Source organism: Microcaecilia unicolor, chromosome 9, assembly GCF_901765095.1.
Source record: "Microcaecilia unicolor chromosome 9, aMicUni1.1, whole genome shotgun sequence".
Lineage (NCBI taxonomy): Eukaryota > Metazoa > Chordata > Amphibia > Gymnophiona > Siphonopidae > Microcaecilia > Microcaecilia unicolor.
Genome location: NC_044039.1, coordinates 44,982,919 through 45,001,903, shown reverse-complemented (window position 1 = coordinate 45,001,903; position 18,985 = coordinate 44,982,919). Strand labels below are relative to the sequence as shown.

The window sequence follows — 18,985 nt, the reverse complement described above, 5'->3', positions numbered from 1 at the left end:
CCAGACCTTAATCCCATTGAAAACTTATGGAGGGAGCTGAAGCTGCGAGTTGCCAAGCGACAGCCCAGAACTCTTAATGATTTAGAGATGATCTGCAAAGAGGAGTGGACCAAAATTCCTCCTGACATGTGTGCAAACCTCATCATCAACTACAGAAGACGTCTGACCGCTGTGCTTGCCAACAAGGGTTTTGCCACCAAGTATTAGGTCTTGTTTGCCAGAGGGATTAAATACTTATTTCCCTCTGCAGAATGCAAATAAATTCATATACTTTCCACAATGTGATTTTCCGGATTTAATTTGTGATGTGCTATCTCTCACTGTTACCAATAACCTACCCTTCAATTATGGGCTGCTCATGTCTTTGTCAGTGGGCAAACTTACAAAATCAGCAAGGGATCAAATAATTATTTCCACCACTGTATTGGCAGCAGTAGTAGTAGCAGCAGTGTTAAGATGATTGGGGCCATTGGTACACCTTCCTCTGCCAAGCCCTGCTCCTTCTTGGCTACCATAAGCTTGGAATAGGAATATGCACCAATGGCCCTATATGTCTTATCACCCTTGTGCTGCTACTGTTACCACTGTCACTGGACTTTGGACTCTTCTTGACCTTTAAGTATATGATGGGGAGGAGGGGGGAGGCTGGGTCTGGAGAAGAAATGGGGAAATGTACCTTTTAGATTGTATTAAGTGTGCCTATTCTAACTTGTTCTGATTTCTCCATCCTGCCCTTTCCTTCTCCCTGTGCTGCTTTCCTCAGTGTTGTTCCCTCCTTTGTATTTCTCGTTGCTGTTGCTTCTCTCTAACTCCTAACTTCTTTCCCATCTGCTTTTTAATTTTAGAATTCTTCCTACTGTCCCTCAATGTTCCTCTGTCCTTTACCAGAATCCCTTGGTTTTTTTTTCTCCCTTTGCTTTCATATCCTGTCTCCCCCCCCCCCCCCCCCCCCCCCCCCCATCTTTTTTCATTTCCTTACTTTATCCATGTATTCCCTTCCAGCTGTCGTAATTTCTAGCCACTCCCCTCTTTAAGGATTGTGCCATTGTATTGGGTTCCTTGTCTATGGTGTACTGTATTGGTAGTCTGTAGATTCGTCTTGATTGCTTAATGGGATTGAGAATTATCAGAACATACACCAACCCTTCAGTTATGGAAACATGTATATACAGAATTCCAAGAGCTCTTAGAGTGTCAGACCTTTAAATGTTTGTCAGAAGAGCTATCAAAAGGGTTGTGTTTATACCTGAGCAAATAGTAAATCATAACAATGGTCATTTAACATCTGATAGACAAATAGTAACATTTTTTGTTTAAATCAACAAGATGTATGCGGATGTGAAACGGCTGATGTTATACCTACTCTGATTATCAGAAAATCTAGCCTTTTTTTTTTTTGCATTAAACTGAATTTCCTTTTAATCCAGCTACGTCAAGTCCAACCAAAGGTTTGTCCCTCCCTACCTGCAGGTGGAGGTAGAAGTACTGAACTATTCCAGTGACTTCACTGGTATAATGACCGATGCAGCCTGGAACTCTCCAGTATTTCTGTACCTCCAGCAGATGGTGTAGGTTTGGTCTGGTGCAGCAGGTCCCATGTGTAGGCCTTACAGTAGAGCATGGAGGTGTTATCTTCTTCAGCCCCAAGCTATAGCCCATAGGCTGTAGCTTGGTGAGGCTTCCTGGCTACTGGGCCCATTTGGGGAGCAGAATAGAGGGAGGGAGGGGTGAGAGGGGTCTTGGAGTGATAGCTTCAATTAATTTCAAGGCCAGAGGGACTTTAAGATGCATAGGAAGAGGCATAGCCAGTAGAAAAAAAGTGTAACATTTCTTGGCAGCTGATTGATAAAACTGTGCAATTCCAGAGGTCATATTTCAGAATAGGGAGGCTAGAAGTGGTCCAGAGAGAGGCAACCAACAAACTATGGTATCTACAAAAAAAAAAAAACCCAGTATGAAAAGAGAGTAGAAACCTGCTGGCCAATATTAACTGGCAATGATACTGACCCCTCTGTTCTGAATTAGGCCCCAGTATTTAGCCCCAGCACTTACGTAGGTAGGAACACAGAAATTTTGTTTTCTGGTTGTCCTCTGGCACTGCCCAGAATTCTTGCAGCAGATGCGATATTCAGCCTGGTACCCAGTGTCAAGACTCTTGAGGCTTGCTAACTAGAGACTCCAATATCTTGGAGTATAACCTTGGCACACCAATTACCCGAAGTCTCTATTATTTTTATGAAGTCTCTTTTATTGAATAAATTACAGATAATTTACTCACAGATGTTCAGAGGTGCTGCTCCAGGACACAGAGACTCCTTAATCTGAGAGCTGTTGGGGGTGGAGATCTGAAGAGAAGTAGATATATTGCAGGGGGGAAGGATAGTTGAACAGGTAGAAATGGTCCAAAGCTGGGTGACTGGAATGTGCAATATCTCATTAGAGAGGAGATATTTTCAAGGTAAAAAAAAAACCCAGGTTCGTTACAGGGAGTTTCAGCAGGACAGAGTTGTCAGGAATAGGATGGTACATGCTCCATGTCTCTGGCTAGGTGGTGGGAATGCCTCATGGCTCAAGGGACAAAGAGGTGATGAGGCTTCACATGGGTTCAGGGAGGAGCAGATAGAGACCAATGGTGACAGAGCCTGCCATTGGGTAGCAAGGGGTGGTCCTAGAGGACGGCTCTCGATTGGAGGGAAAGGTCATACCTGGCTGACCTCCCAGGACAGAGATAGTGAGAATGACCAGGAAATGATAGCAGGAAGACGAAAGAGCCAAGCTTGGCAGAGAGAGAGAGGAGGTCTGGGCAACCTCACAACCAGTGGTAACAGTTCTTACACAGTCAAGCAAGTGTGGTTGCACTGCCTGTGAACTACATTACCCATAGTGCATTGCTCATGTATCTCTGCAGTGAGAAACTGCAGCAATGATAGTCCTTAGAACTGAGAATAACAGTAAAAGCATCACACACATTTTAGGATCATGGTATAAACTAGTGCGAGGCTGTCGGAGGACAGAACACCCAGTTAGCTAACTTAGTAGCAGGCTGAATATCAGTTTTTCTCCAAGGACAAGCAGGCCAGTTGTATTCTCACAGTTGGACGATGTCATCCAATGGAGCCCAATGTGGATGCTGACTAACAAGAAGATTGTAGAAGTTTCTAACAATGTCCCACTGTGCATGCACTGGTGCCTTCTCACCTAATGGCATTTGCATGGGTCTCTGCTTTTGTTTTTCTGTGAAGCAGGGAGGACGCATCATTGTGTTCTCACTGTGTGAATTTCTTCTTCACAGTATCTTCCTGTTCAGGTATTCTTGCTTTATTTTTGTTTTGTTTTATCCTACCTTGTTCCTGTTATAAAAAATTTTGTTTTTCTGGCTTTTAATTTTCTTTTTCAAAAATTGCTAGGTCTGCTTAGGCCGCAGCGCTGACCTCATTTTGATAGTTACCCCTTTTTGAGGTTCACAATTAAGGAATGTAATTTGGCCACAATTCTTTCTCGATGTCCAAGAAGACCCCCAGGGGCTTCAAATGGTGCGCCCAATGTAATCGGTTGATTTCGGTAACTGACCCGCATTCTTGGTGCATTGGGTGCCTTGGAACTAGCCATGACCGTAACTCTTGTTCTGTCTGTTTAAAAATGCAACGGAGATATTTTGGCTCCTTGAATGCCAATCCATCGATATCAGCACAGAAAGCATCAACCTCGATGGCTGCTAAGACTTCAACAACCACTGGGAGTACACCGGCATTGAGGAAGACTCCACCTGAAAGTAGGCCTTGGGACCGGTCAGCATCAGACCCGACACAAGAGTGCATATGAGTTCAATATCCTCATTGGCACCGGAAAGTCCGCAATGCTGAGTGTTAGAGGAAGCCCAAGAAGCATAAGCATCGATCCTCTCCGAAGCATGGTGCCTGGAACTCGAGAAGCGTTCCCCCCTCCTTTTGTTGAGGTGCAGGTGTGCAAGTCTCAAGCAGCCAGGTACCCGCCTCCAGTTTGGCACAGACATCATCACAGGTTGTCTCTGTCCCGGCTCCCCTGCCTTTGCCGATGCCTTCCTTTGATGAGCAGTAATGAGCCATGCACAAGGAGTAGTAGTAGTAGTAGTTGTTATTGTTATTATTATTATTATAGTCTTATAAACTGCAAAATACCAAAAGTTCACTGTGGGTAACAAACAAAAGCTGAGCAAACATCAGGAATTACAATATTTAAAACAAATTATACAGTAATTTTCAAAAAATACACCATTACCACAAATTAATACAATTTCTTAAAATGTCTTAAGAGCTTTCCTAAACTGAAGATAACCACAAATTCTTAGAAGAAAAGGAAGAGAATTCTGAAACTGTGCAGCCTGATAGGAAAAAGTAAATTGAAAAATCCTCGTCATATGGCGAAATGTGGGAAATTTTAGTAAAAATTGATTTCTCGTAGATCTAGAAGTAAAATCGTTTAGAAAAACAAGATGAACAGGTAAATAAGCAGGAGTCGATTCATACAATTCTTGGATAGATCAAAACTGATACCTTAAATTGAAATCTAGACCTGTGCATTGGTGCACAAAATTATCTATGGAGATGCCCCTTCCTATATGGACCCTCTTGTTAACCTACCGCCCAGAAACTCCTGCAGATCGGCCTGCTCGTACCTCACTCTCCATTACCCTGCTTCCCGTGGCCTCAAATATAAGGCCACCTATGGCTCCTCTTTTCTTTATCTCAGCACTCAACTGTGGAACAGGCTGCCTCGTGAGATCAAAATCACTTCGGATCACCCGACCTTTAAGAAGCGTCTCAAGACCTTCCTTTTTGGCAGAGCGTTTGCCACGAGTCCTGCAGGGGCCGCAGCCATTTAGCCCACAGCTCACTCTGTGATACCCAATCACCCACCCTCTCTTCCTCTTCCCTCATCAGTCATCTCTTTCTCCCTCCTGTGACCCTGTCCACTGTACTTTGTGCTATTGTGTTATGGTTTGCTTATTAAGTACTGTACGCCACACTGAGCCTGCCCATGGGCGGGAATATTGTGGGATATAAATGTTATAAATAAATAAATCGTGCCTCCAATGGTAACCAATGCAAACGGAATAACAAAGGAGTAATATGATCCTATTTCTCTGGCTCAAAAATAACTCTTGCCCCACTGCACTCTGTACTCATTGTAATTTAGACTTCAGCAACTTTGTGCCACCAATATAAATAGTTACAATAGTCCAGTTTTGAAAGTATCAAAATCTGAACCAACAATCTAAAAACAGACAAATAAAAAAAAAATTCTGAGTAATTCTTAATTTCGTTAACGGAAAAGAATCTCTTACCACCTTATGAACTTCCTAAAAATAATAGACTATCTACCCCAATTCCCAGAAGTCTGGAAGAGACATCCAGTTTTATCTGAAAATTATTAACTTGTAACTTCATATGAATTGACTAAATCTAAAGAAACACAGAGTAGATTCATGTCCTATGTTGCCAGTTGTGAAAGGCAATACCATAGTAACGTTATCTGTATATATAAAGGATTAGATCTTTGAGTTCTCTAGACTTTTTGCTAATGTTTGCATCAACATATTAAACAGCATAGGAGACAATGGGAAGCCCTGAGGGACCCCACAACTAGCTCTCTATGGCTCCGCCATTTCCCCATGCATTTTCACTAGCTATGATCGATCTAGAAAACCTTTGATCCAATAGAAAACATGGCAGAGTTGACGCGATACTGCAGTTGCAATCTGCTCAGGCATCGAGGGTGCTTGCGCTGACTGCAGATGAGCCCCACATTCTTCCTGAGGCACCATCCATGCCTGTGGGGAGATCCTCAGTATCGGTGCCTCGAAGGGTATTGATGTTGACATCAATCCGTGCAGCACTGCTCTCGATGTCTGGGGAGGAAGCTTCCCTGGAGTCTGAAGGTAGAACTGCACCTCAGCACTCTTCTGATCCCTCCCCACCTGAAAGATGTAATCTTCACCTGAGGGTCTCTTTTCACCAGTTTCGTCGAGGAAATGGCTTCGGCCATCCCATTTAATTTGGAGATGGAGGAGGAACCCAGGGCAGAAATGTTATCTGTTCTGGACTGAGTCGCCTCCTAAAGAAGGGGTCACAGTACCATTGCACTCTATCCTTAAAGATGCACCAGTGAAGAACTGAGAATCTCTCCTTTCAGTGCAGGTTGCACCAAAGAAGGTGGATATGCAGTATCGTATCCAGAAGGCTCCCAGATTTGAGAGGGCCCAGCTGCCTCACCACACTTTGGTTGTTGAATCCACCCTCAAATGAACAAGGAGTTCCAGGACTCATGCCTCAGCTCCCAACAAGTAGAGAGGCTGAGACACTAGACTTGTTTGGGAGGAAGACTTTTCAGGCCTCAATGCTTATTGCTCTCATCTAGTCCTACCAGCTGTATATGATTCTCTTTCTCAGGAGTAGGCTGCACAGCTTTGCCAGTTGGACAAAACGCAATGGGAGTGCAGAAAGTGTTTGGCTTACGGCATTTTTGATTCATTTAATATTGTGTTCAGACTCTCTGTCATGAGAGTAGGGATGCGTGTCTCTGACCTAGAGTCAGCAGTTCAGGAGAGGTTGGCCAGACATACCTTGCCAAGGAGACGATCTTTTGCGGGACAAGCTGGAGGAGGTAGCTGGAGGAGGTTGCTGACCTTATCGAGAAACATACAGATATCATCCAGTCCCTGTCTCTGTAACCACCTGCAGCCTCCTCTTCTTTCTAGAAGATTTACAAGTGGGCCTAGATGGCATCCCTACTACTCTCATAGGCGTAGGTTTCCACTGCCTTCTCACTCTGCCCAGAACCCTGAGGCCTAGTGTTCTCAGCCTCATTGGTCCTGACCACAGAATTCCCAGCCAGCTCCTCAGTCAAAGCAGGGGATAAGCTTTTGACTTGCTCTAGGAGTGCATAGCCACAGTACAAATAATTGTCCTGGGTGGCCTACAGGTGGCAGGGAGGCTGAATTTTTTTCCATCAAAGATGGCCCCTTGTAACCTCTGGTGGGTTCTTCAAATAATCTGCCTTGGTTATGCACTACATTGATGTCAGAAATCACCACATTGCCCACTGAGAGCATCTTACATCAGCTCTCAGCACAAGCAGGTACTTGTAGAGGAAATCTCATCCCTTATGCGATTGAACCCATGCATAAAAACTGCTTGGATATCTGATTATGGTTTGAAAACCAACTGTGTAAGGGTTCACCTCAGCACAATTGGCCTTACCTCCCCACACATTGATAAGCACTATTTCAGTACAACCTCTTCACCTCATGAGAGGTTTGCTGTCAGAGTCCCTCTCCCCCAATCAGACCTTCCACTGTGTCATTCGATCTCAACATTGTCCTCACCCAGATGATGAAAGCTCCTTTCGAGCCACTTGATTCCTGTCATCTGAAGTATTTGATCTGTGTTTTTGGAGGTGGTCACTTCAGCTTGCAGAGTTGATTTTCAAGCTAAGTTTCATCATAACTGTATGCACCCTCAGTTCCTAAGATAGTGTCTGAATTCCATCTTAGTCAGTTGTTACCAACATTTTTCCCAAAACCACATGCCCAGCTTGGTTGGTGAGTGTACTTGCATACCTTAGATTGCAAGTGAGGCTTAGCCTTCTACCTGGAGTGGACTAAAACTCATAGACAGTCCACTCAGCCTTTTGTTTCTTTTGACCTAAAATGGATGGGGTTACCATCAGCAAATGCACAATTTTTAATCTGCTAGCAGATTGTATCTCCTTTACTTATGGCTGGGCTGACTCTCAAGGGTCACGTCAAAGCTCATAATGTCAGAGAGCCATGGTGATGTCGGTAGCCCACCTGAAGTCAGCCTTTATAGAGGAGATCTGCAAAGCTGTGACATGGTCTTCTGTCCACACATTCACATCTTATTACTGTCTTGAGCAGGATGTGATAGCCGGTTTGTAGACAGTTCTGTAGAATTTGTTTGGTGTCTAGAAACCAACTCCACCCCCCTAGGCTCAGTTTTGTTCTGTTCCAGGCTGCACCTTCACAACTAGAATGTGTATAGTTTTCAAGTTGATTGACTTCAGGGCCTCAACGTTTTGGTTCCCTATTGTCCTAGCATCATTTTTGGTGAGCCTGGTAGCTAGGGATTCCCGGCTGTGAGAATACTGACCTGCTTGTCCTCAGAGAAAGTGAAGTTACTCAACTGTGGATCCTCACAGACCCTTCCACCTCCCCTTGAAGTTGAATTCTTTAGCTAAATTATAAGCCCGAGGGACCCGCGCTTTGTGTCGGACTGGAAGGCATCAACGCAAATGTGATGGGATACTGTTAGAAACTTTTACAATCTTCTTGCTGGTCAGCATCCACACTGGGCTCTTTCAGGTGCCACCCAACTGTCCCTAGTGGTAATATCATGAGATTATTTGTGTAGGTCCAGTCCATCATTTTAAGCAGTTGGGGTTTGCTTCTGCTTGACCTACTCTCATACTCCAGTAGGAGTCTTAAAGTAGACCGGGGGTGGGGGTTAAGGAAGGGGGGCTGCTTGGGGGGGGGGGGGGGGTTGCTAGTGGGATGGAAATCAGTAGAAGAGAGGAAAAAAGTGATCAGGCTGCTACCTAGAAGTTATCTGGGCACCAGCTGATATTCAGTGCTGATGACCAGATTGCTAGCCAGGCAAAAAGAGTAACAATATTTTTTATGTGGTCCTAACTGCCTGGTTAGCTATATTCTTCTACAACAAGCTTATTAATTTTGGTAGTTGTGGGGATTATTACAAAACTTGGTAGTAAGAATATTGGCTTATGTACTGGTCTTCTCCGAGGACAAGCAGGCTGCTTGTTCTCACATGTGGGTGACGTCCACGGCAGCCCCAGGTCCGGAAAATGTTCTTCACAACAAAGCTTGCTAGAGCCTTCGAGCTCGCGGGTGTGGCCATCTTCCTGCCTGTCGCGTGAGAGTCCCGCTTCAGTTTTCTTTTTTCCGTGGTCAAGAGCGGCTGTTTTACGGCAGTTCTGTTGCGTCAGGAGAAGAGCAGCCTTCACTTTGCCGGCTATTTCGCTGATTTTCTTCGTGTTCGTTCGTGTGCAGCTCGCGTTTGAGCTGTTCCGTCTAACCAAAAAAAAAAAAGGTTTTCCTTTATTTCTTAGTTTATTCCTAAGTAAGTTTCCTTTCGTTTGCGTGTGCGGCCTTTTTTGGTCGCCCGTACGGTTTTCCCCCCCCTTTTGTGCCCTTCTTTTGGCATCATCGCAAGTTTTGATTTCGCTGCTGCTATTTTTCCATCAATGACATCGAGGATTGCCAGCGGCTTCAAGAAGCGCACTCGGTGCAACCAGGCAATCTCAGGCACCGACCATCACGCATGGTGTATCCAGTGCCTTGGGGCCGAACATGGCCCCGATGTGTGTAAGTTGTGTCTTGGCCTTAAAAAGCGGACACAGGCGTCGAGACAAGCGCAACGGGAACTTCTGTTTGGAGCTTTGCCCGGTACTTCAGCGGCGATGTCGACAGCGATACCGAGGTCGGCGGCGGTGTCGATGTCTGCAGCGGAGAGTGCATCGACCTCAGGAGCAGAGGTAATGGCTGTCCAGAGACCATCTCACGCTGGCAGCAGTGAGCCATTGAGTGGGTCTCCACCTGCCTCGAGGGCTCCTGCAGTGCAGGCCCATCGGGACCGACCCCTTTCGAACCCGACCCTGAGGAGGCATGTGGATTCCACGTTCTCGTCGGTACCGAGAGGTACCGGTGATGTGGCTCGAGCGAAGGCGAAGAAGCACCGTCATCGGTCCCCTTCTCGTCATGGTACCGAGAGCTCCGTGGCATCGAGGGATTCGGCACCCGTGAAGCGTCGACACCTGGAGGACCGCTCACCCTCCATACAAGAGGTGTCGATGCACCGGTCTCCGGACAGTCTGATACCGCCTCCTCATCGGCAGATTCTGGCTTCAACTCTTGCACCGATCCCACAGCCTTCCTCGACGGACACTCTTGACGAGCGCCTCCGAACTATTCTTCCAGGGATCCTGGAAGGGCTGCTGCGATCGTCTGTTCCGGTACCGGGGGTGCTTGCACCTACGGTACCGTCGATAGATGCGGCAGCTAGCTCCCTGCCTGTGGTGAGGCCTCCGATGTCGGTGCCGCTTGTGGCATCGGCCTCGGCTGCCACCCAAGTTGACTCCCCGTCGATATCGATGGAGGGAGCTTCATCGCCGCCGACATGGGAGTCGACTTCTCGACATCGCCATTGAGGACATAGCTCCTCGGCATCGAGACGGGCTCGGCTTCGGACTGCAGTCACAGAATTCCTGTCTGATACCGAGGGAGAGGCCTCGTGGGAGGCAGAGGAAGACCCAAGATATTTCTCTTCTGAGGAGTCTTGTGGCCTACCCTCTCACCCCACTCCTTCGCCAGAGAGAAAGGTTTCCCCCCAGAGAGTTTCTTTCTCGTCCTTTGTGCAGGAAATGTCTACGGCCATTCCCTTCCCGGTGGTAACTGAAGATGAGCCCAGGGCCGAGATGTTTGAGGTCTTGGACTATCCTTCGCCACCTAAGAAGTCATCCACCATCTCTCTATGTAATGTCCTCAAACAGACATTGTACAGGAACTGGATGAAACCATGATCTAATCCCACCATTCCTAAGAAGGTTGAGTCCCAGTATCAGATTCACGGGGACCCGGAGTTGATGAAGTCCCAGTTACCTCATGACTCTCCGGTTGTGGATTCCGCTCTCAAGAGAGCCAAAAGTACGAGAGATTTCGCCTCGGCGCCTCCGGGGCGAGAAGCTCGGACTTTGGACTCTTTTGGGAAGAAGGCCTACCAGTCCTCTATGCTCATATCCAAAATTCAGTCCTACCAGCTCTACACGAGCATCCACTTGTGGAATAATGTGAAGCATCTGGCGGACTTGGTCGATCAGCTCCCTTCGGAGCAGGCCAAGCCTTTTCAGGAGGTGGTCAGGCAGCTGAAGGCGTGTCGTAAATTCCTGTAAAGGAAGATCTACCGGTTGAGGGGAGGTAAGCATTTTTTTCACCAAAGGTTGCCTCTTTTAACCTCCGATCGGTTGGTTCTTCAAATAGTCCGGCGGGGATACTCCCTCAATTTGATCTCCAAACCTCCAAATTGCCCACCGGAAGCTGAGTCCTTCAGCTTCCAGCACAGGCAGGTACTTGCAGAGGAACTCTCCGCTCTTCTCAGCGCCAATGCGGTCGAGCCCGTGCCACCGGGGCAAGAAGGGCTGGGATTCTATTCTAGGTACTCCCTTGTGCAAAAGAAAACAGGGGGGATGCGTCCCATCCTAGACCTAAGGGCCCTGAACAAATATCTGATTCGAGAAAAGTTCAGGACGGTTTCCCTGGGCACCCTTCTTCCCATGATTCAGAAAAACGACTCCCTGGACTTAAAGGATGCTTATACACACATCCCGATACTGCCAGCTCACAGGCAGTATCTTCGATTCCGTCTGGCAACATAGCAAAGTATTGTGTACTGCCCTTTGGGCTCGCCTCTGCGCCCCGGGTGTTCACCAAATGCCTGGCAGTCGTTGCAGTGTTGCTACGCAGGCTGGGAGTGCATATGTTCCCTTATCGCGACGATTGGCTGGTGAAGAACACCTCGGAAGCAGGAGCTCTACAGTCCATGCAGATGACTATTCAACTCCTGGAGCTACTGGGGTTTGTCATAAATTACCCAAAGTCCCACCTTCTTTCGGTTCAGAGACTAAAGTTCATAGGAGCCCTGCTGGACTTGCAGATGGCTCATGCCTACCTCCCCGAAGCGAGGGAAGACAACCTTCTGTCGCTGGTTTCCTTGGCCAGAGTGTCTCAGCAGATTACAGCTCGGCAGATGTTGATGCTTCTGGGCCATATGGCTGCCACAGTTCATGTGACTCCCATGGCCCGTCTTTACATGAGATCAGCTCAATGGACCCTGGCTTCCCAGTGGTATCAAGCTGCAGGGGATCTAGAGGATGTAATCCAGTTGTCCACCGCTTTTCACAACTCCCTGATATGGTGGACAATTCGATCCAATTTGACCTTGGGACTTCCTTTTCAAATTCCTCAGCCGCAAAAAGTGCTGACAACGGATGCATTTCTCCTGGAGTGGGGAGCCCATGTAGATGGGCTTCACACTCAAGGACTTTGGTCCCTCCAGGAAACAGGTCTTCAGATCAATCTTCTGGAGTTGCGAGCGGTCTGGAACGCTCTAAGGGCTTTCAGAGATTGGCTGTCCAATCAAATCATTCAAATTTGGACAGAGAATCAGGTTGCCATGTATTACATCAACAAGCGGGGGGGGGGGGGGGGGCACCGGATCTCGCCCCCTGTGTCGGGAAGCTGTCCAGATGTGGCTTTGGGCTCGCTGTCACGGCATGTTTCTCCAGGCCACGTATTTGTCAGGCATAAACAGTCTGGCCGACAAGTTGAGCAGGATCATGCAACCTCACGAGTGGTCACTGAACATGGCAGTAGTCTGCAAGATCGTCCGAGCGTGGGGCACCCCCTCGGTGGATCTTTTTGCCACTCAGATCAATCACAAGGTCCCTCACTTCTGTTCCAGACTTCAGGTCCATGACAGAATAGCGTTGGATGCTTTTCTCCTTCATTGGGGGGAAGGGCCTTCTGTATGCATATCCTCCCATATCTCTGGTGGGGAAGACTTTGCTGAAACTCAGGCAAGACCGTTGAACCATGATTCTGATAGTTCCTTTCTGGCCGCGTCAGATTTGGTTCCCTCTTGTTCTGGAGTTTGTCAGGATGGCAGAGTTATCCTCCTCAGAACTGTGGAGATTGGCGTGTTTTCCAACACTCAGAATGAGGGGGCGCTTCTGCATCCCAACCTCCAGTCTTTGGCTCTCACGGCCTGGATGTTGAGGGTGTCTCCCGAGGCTTGCTTGCTTCCAGAAATGATTCCACAAAGAGGTGTTACTCTTTTAAATGGAGGAGGTTTGCCGTCTGGTGTGATAGCAAGGCCCAAGATCCTTGTTCTTGTCCTACACAGACCCTACTTGAATACCTTCTGCACTTGTCAGAGTCTGGTCTTAAGACCAACTCTGTAAGGGTTCACCTTAGTGCTATTAGTGCTTATCATCGTGTGGAGGGTAAGCCTATCTCTGGACAGCCTTTAGTTCAATTCATGAGAGGTTTGCTTTTGTCAAACCCCCTGTCACACCTCCTATGGTGTCATGGGATCTCAACGTCGTTCTCACCCAACTGATGAAAGCTCCTTTTGAGCCACTGAATTCCTGCCATCTGAAGTACTTGACCTGAAAGGTCATTTTCTTGGTGGCTGTTACTTCAGCTCATAGTCGGTGAGCTTCAAGCCTTGGTAGCCCATGCTCCCTATACTAAATTTCATCATAACAGAGTAGTTCTCCGCACTCACCCTAAGGTCTTGCCGAAGGTGGTGTCGGAGTTCCATGTGACCCAGTCAATTGTCTTGCCAACATTTTTTCCCCGTCCTCATACCCGCCCTGCTGAACGTCAGTTGCACACATTGGACTGCAAGAGAGCATTGGCCTTCTATGTGGAGTGGACAAGCCCCTTCAGACAATCCGCCCAAATGTTTGTTTCTTTCGACCCTAACAGAAGGGGAGTGGCTGTCGGAAAACGCACCATTTCCAGTTGGTTAGCAGATTGCATTTCCTTCACTTATGCCCAAGCTGGGCTGTCTCTTGAGGGTCATGTCACGGCTCATAGTGTTAGAGCCATGGCAGCGTCAGTAGCCCACTTGAAGTCAGCCACTATAGAAGAGATTTGCAAGGCTGCGACGTGGTCATCAGTCCACACATTCACATCTCATTACTGCCTTCAGCAGGATAGCCGATGCAACAGTCGGTTCGGGCAGTCGGTGCTGCAGAATCTGTTTGGGGTTTAGAATCCAACTCCACCCCCCCCCCCCCCCCCCCAGGCCCATTTTATTCTGTTCCAGACTGCACTCTTAGATGTTTACTTCGTAGGTCAATCTTCGTTATGTTCTCTCCGTTGCGAGGCCCAATTGACCCTGTTTGTTGTTTTGAGTGAGCTTGGGGGCTAGGGTGAGAACAAGCAGCCTGCTTGTCCACGGAGAAAGCAAAGTTACTTACCTGTAGCAGGTGTTCTCCGAGGACAGCAGGCTTATTGTTCTCACAAACCCGCCTCGCCTGCCTCCTCTTTGGAGTTGTTCCTTTTCTTTGGTTTTGCTTCTTCAGTTGACTGAAGTGGGACTCTCGCGCGACTGGCGGGAAGATGGCTGCGCACGTGCCGTGCGCGCACCCGCGCGCTCGAAGGCTCTAGCAAGCTTTGTTGCTAGGAAGATTTTCCGGACCTGGGGCTGCCGTGGACGTCACCCACATGTGAGAACAATCAGCCTGCTGTTCTCGGTGAATACCTGCTACAGGTAAGTAACTTTGCTTTGTAAGAAGCAAACTTGACATTGGCAAGATCTGAAATGGCCTGCTAGAGGAGGTTGTCAAGGCTATCACTGTAATTGATTGGGTATGCTTGGGACAGATATTGCAAGGCAGTTGTAGAACAAGTATTTAGAGATGAGGTAAAAATAGAGGTGTTGGTTAATATTGAGTTGCCTATGGAGACTTATATGCTATCTACCCAAAATAGATGATAGTCAACTAGGCAGACTTGGGTCATTTTGGTGGTCTTCTACCTTCATTTACTATCTCTCTCTATAAAACGCACCTCCAACGTTCTGAAGCCTCCACAAGTCCCAACATTCTAAATGCATGGTGGTGAAACCAGGAATTCACCCATGAGTGTTGGCCCCGTCCCCCGCATCAAACGTCATGACGTCGAGGGCGGACCAATGACAACCAATCGCATCACGATCCCGTTACTAAGCGACGGAACGTGACATAATACACATCGCGGAACAATGAAAACCAGCAGCACACAGTTGCTACGCGACGTCAACAGCAACGCTAAAAGGACCATATAGATCTCTGCTCTCCACACAAACAATGGACACGGAGGGCATAGGAGGGAAGGAAAAAAACCAGCACATACACACACACTCTCACTCTTAACTGGCTATAATGAGCAACTGACCTGCCACTATCAAAGGGACTGGTAGCACCTCTCTCTCTCTCTCTCTCACACACATACATACGGGACACAGAGGGGATGGAAAACAAGGAACGAATCATTGGGTATGGAGGGGGTGGCAGGGGAGATAAGGCAAGAACTGCCTCAAATGTTTGTGCTGTGCTATGTACAATTATAATGATGTCTCTTCATTTTGACCCTACCCTTTCACACTCTCACACAGACGCACACACACACACTTACACTGTCTCTATCTCACACACACACGCACCCACACACATATACACACTCTCTCACACAGACACACAAACGCCTTATATGGTTCAGCTGTCCTGTGTAAAATTTCACTGCTCTTTCTTCATTTTCAACCTACCTGTGCACACTCTCTTACACACAGAGACACACACACACACACTTTCTCTGTGTCACACACACACACACACACATACATATACACACTCTCACTCTCTCTATAGCCTTGCTAGCGCCCGTTTCATTTGTTTAAGAAACGGGCCTTTTTTACTAGTATTATACATAGTTTAATGTGCACATTTAAGTGAATAGCTTCTGGGAGTCATTTTTATTTCGAACCCAACAGAACTTGGAAAGAATTTATACAAAAAGGGGGGGGGGGGGGGGGTCAAGAATGTCTGTCTTGGGGGACAAATAACTGAAAATTTAACAGAATGGGATGAAACTTAGCATGTAAGAAAAATCAGTAAAAAGATATGTTGACTTAAATAATGTGCCAAATTGGACCAGAGTTTCCAGATAAATAGGCCCCCCCAAAATCTGTAGCTTAAAATGTTGATGGTGAAATGTAGCAGAGAACAGGGCAAGGCAGTTTAAAAGTTGGAATTCTCTACTGTTCAAAACTTTAAACTGCCCTGCCCACTACATACCACAGTTGCCCCCACCAATCACAACTGCCCTTTCCACAGAAATTACCCCCTGAAACTCCCCACCACTCTGCAAACTACTCTATCTAGAAAAAGTGCTCTTCCTTGTAACAGCTATCGTCCACAGAAACAACTGCAACCCCCCCTCCCCCCCCCCGAAAAAAAAATTACATCACCATAGTTACCACCATGGAGGTTTCATAACCAGAGACATCATGAGTCTATCTGACCCATTATGGGGGCTGAAGCCAGTAGGTGGACCTTGTTGCTCTATCAAATTCATTGTTTTGGGTGTACTAAGATGGCTGCAGCTGCAATGGGGAGAATTTAAACGTCATTGGGTGGAGACTGACATCATGCCATCTCCTGTTATCAAACCTCCTTGGTTACAACTATCCCTCACCACTTCCCAACTGCCCTAGCACTCTGAAAATGTCTCCATCCCAAAAACTTGATCCCTCCCCACAAGTGCCTCATTCTCTTGCAGATTCCCCTATCCCCAAAAGTTACCCCTTCCTGCAGCTTTCATATTCCCTTGCAAACTGCCCCATTCCTAAAAGCTACCACTTTCCACAACTGCCCCAGCAGAAATGCAACCTTGCTGCTATCCTGCAGCTGCACCCCCCACATACACAGGGTCCTTCATCCAAAAAAATCTCGTTAACCGTTCCCATCCCCCAAAACCACCCTACAGCAGCTACTCCATGACCCTTCAAACTGCCCCGACCTCCAAAAATAACCCCCTTCAACCTGCACTATCACCCCCAGCTATTCTCCACAGTCACAACACGTGCAATACATGCAACAAACATACATGCACACACACACAGGAGTTGGAAAGAATATTATGAGCTATTCTCTGCATACTTTCCCCATTTGTTTCATATTCTCTTGTTGTTCCTTGTTCTCTGTTCACCAGGATCGAAAGTTGTCAAAGTCGGAACGTCAGAGGTTCAAAGAAGAGGCTGGAATGCTAAAAGGACTTCAGCACCCCAACATTGTTCGGTTCTATGATTCATGGGAGTCCACGCTGAAGGGAAAGAAATGTATTGTCCTGGTGACAGAACTAATGACATCTGGAACATTGAAAACGTAAGTAAACTGTAGCATGTATAACATCACTGATGGGGTTGCTAAGTGGACCAGCTACAGTGCTTTGTGCACTGGTGATGAACTTGGTGTCGGATACTGGTAGTGATTCTTATTGTACAAAAGGCACTTGAGCAGGGTTGGGAGGATTGTCATAGGGCTAGAAGCTTAGGCTGATTAATCACCTGTCTTGAGTTTGTAAGCAAAGAAAGTTTCTTGGTTTTTCTTAGGTTTACCCCAGCAAGTGCTTGACTTGGGGAACAGTAAAGGCTTAGGATTGATTGCTGTTTGGAAGATACATTCTAGCCTAAGTGATTTGTCAGTTCCCACCCTAGGCTGAAATTTTACATTTAAAAGCAAATCTGATTGCTAGTCATCACTGCTAACTGGGAGGGAATTCAGGCATCTGCTATTCAGATTGGGATTTAATGTGAATCTATACTAAACTGTAGAGTAAAAGGTATGCCTTGTAGCGCTATAGAAATAAGTAGTAGTAGTAGTAGTTGAAAACTATCATAAGTATTGGGCAGCCACAGAGCAACACTGAAACTTAACTGTGCAGGCAATTACCTGCTCCCCTCCACTTCAGAATGTAACATAGTAATTCCATAGCATCCCACAGATCAATCCAGAGACTTGCGGGTTGTGTCCAGTGGTGTGCTGGTAAATTTTTAACAGGCTCTCTCCCCGGTCCACCTCTGCGCCCCCCCCCCCCCCCCCCCAAATTGCAGAGCTGGCTATAGGGGGGGGGCAATACATTACTCTCTCCAGGAAAAAAAAATGATCCCAGGTTCCAATCTAATTCATGTTTAATATAGGATAAAATGCCATAAATAAGTAAATAAATATAAACTTTTAACGTTCAGCACCTGATTGTCAAAGTGGACATATTCCAAACACTATAATGAAAATAAAATTATTTTTTTCTACCTTTGTTGTCTGGTGACTTTGTTTCTCTGATCATGCTGGCCCAGTATCTGATTCTGCTGCTCTCTATCTGTTCCCTTGACTCCGTTTCTAGGGCTTCCTTTCCATTTATTTCTTTTCTTTCCTCCTTTCTTCTTCATTTCTGGTCCTCCGCGGACTTGACTGTACAGTGGATCCAGCTTCTGCCTATTTTCTCCATCCTTGTGCAGTTTCTCTCCTCACTTCCTTTTCCCTCATCTAATCTCCTTCCTCTGTCTTCCCTCTATGTCCAGCATTTGTTCCCTCTCCCTTCCCACCCCTCCATCCATGTCCTGAAACTCTCCTCTCTCCCCTGTCCTCTATCCATCCATACCCAGCAATTCTCTTCTCTCCCCTGCCTCCATGCCCAGCAATTGTCTTCTCTCCTCTGCCCCCCTCTATCCATCCATGCCCAGCAATTGTTTTCTCTCCCCTGCCCCCCTCTACCCATCCATGCCCAGCGATTCTCCTCCCTCCCCTGCCCTCTCCTCCCTCCTCTGCTCTCTCCTCCCTCCTCTGCTCTTCCCTCCCGCTCCCATCCATGTCCAGCGATTCTCTTCCCTCCCCTGCCCTCCCCTCCCGCTCCCATCCATGTCCAGCGATTCTCTTCCCTCCCCTGCCCTCCCCTCCCGCTCCCATCCATGTCCAGCGATTCTCCTCCCTGCCCTCCTGCTCCCATTTCACTCCCATCCATGTCCAGCGATTCTCCTCCCTCCCCTGCCCTCCCCACCCGCTCCCAAACATGCCCAGTGATTGTCCTTCTCCCCAACCGTCCCCTCCCGCTCCCATCTATCTTTTTTAAATACCTCCTCGCAGTTGAAGCGCCGCGTTAAAGCCCTGCTGCCCAAGCTTTTCCTCCCTGTTTGCTGCAGTTCACGTGAACTTTGTGCCCTTAGTCCCGCCTTCTGAAGTATGATGTCATATGTCAGAAGGCGGGACTAAGGGCACGACCAGGGGCACGAAGTTCACGCAAACTGCAGCAAACGGAGGAAAAGCTTGGGCAGCAGGGCTTTAACATGGCACTTCAACGTTGAGGAGGTAT

General features: G+C 47.3%; 1 protein-coding gene across 1 annotated transcript in view; it reads left to right on the top strand.

Moving 5' to 3' along the window:
• WNK1 (WNK lysine deficient protein kinase 1) overlaps positions 1-18,985 on the top strand; it is a 515,889-nt gene that overhangs the window by 90,551 nt on the left and 406,353 nt on the right. The window contains 1 exon segment of the mRNA XM_030214920.1: positions 16,829-17,001. Within this exon segment, the coding sequence (XP_030070780.1) occupies positions 16,829-17,001 (173 nt within the window).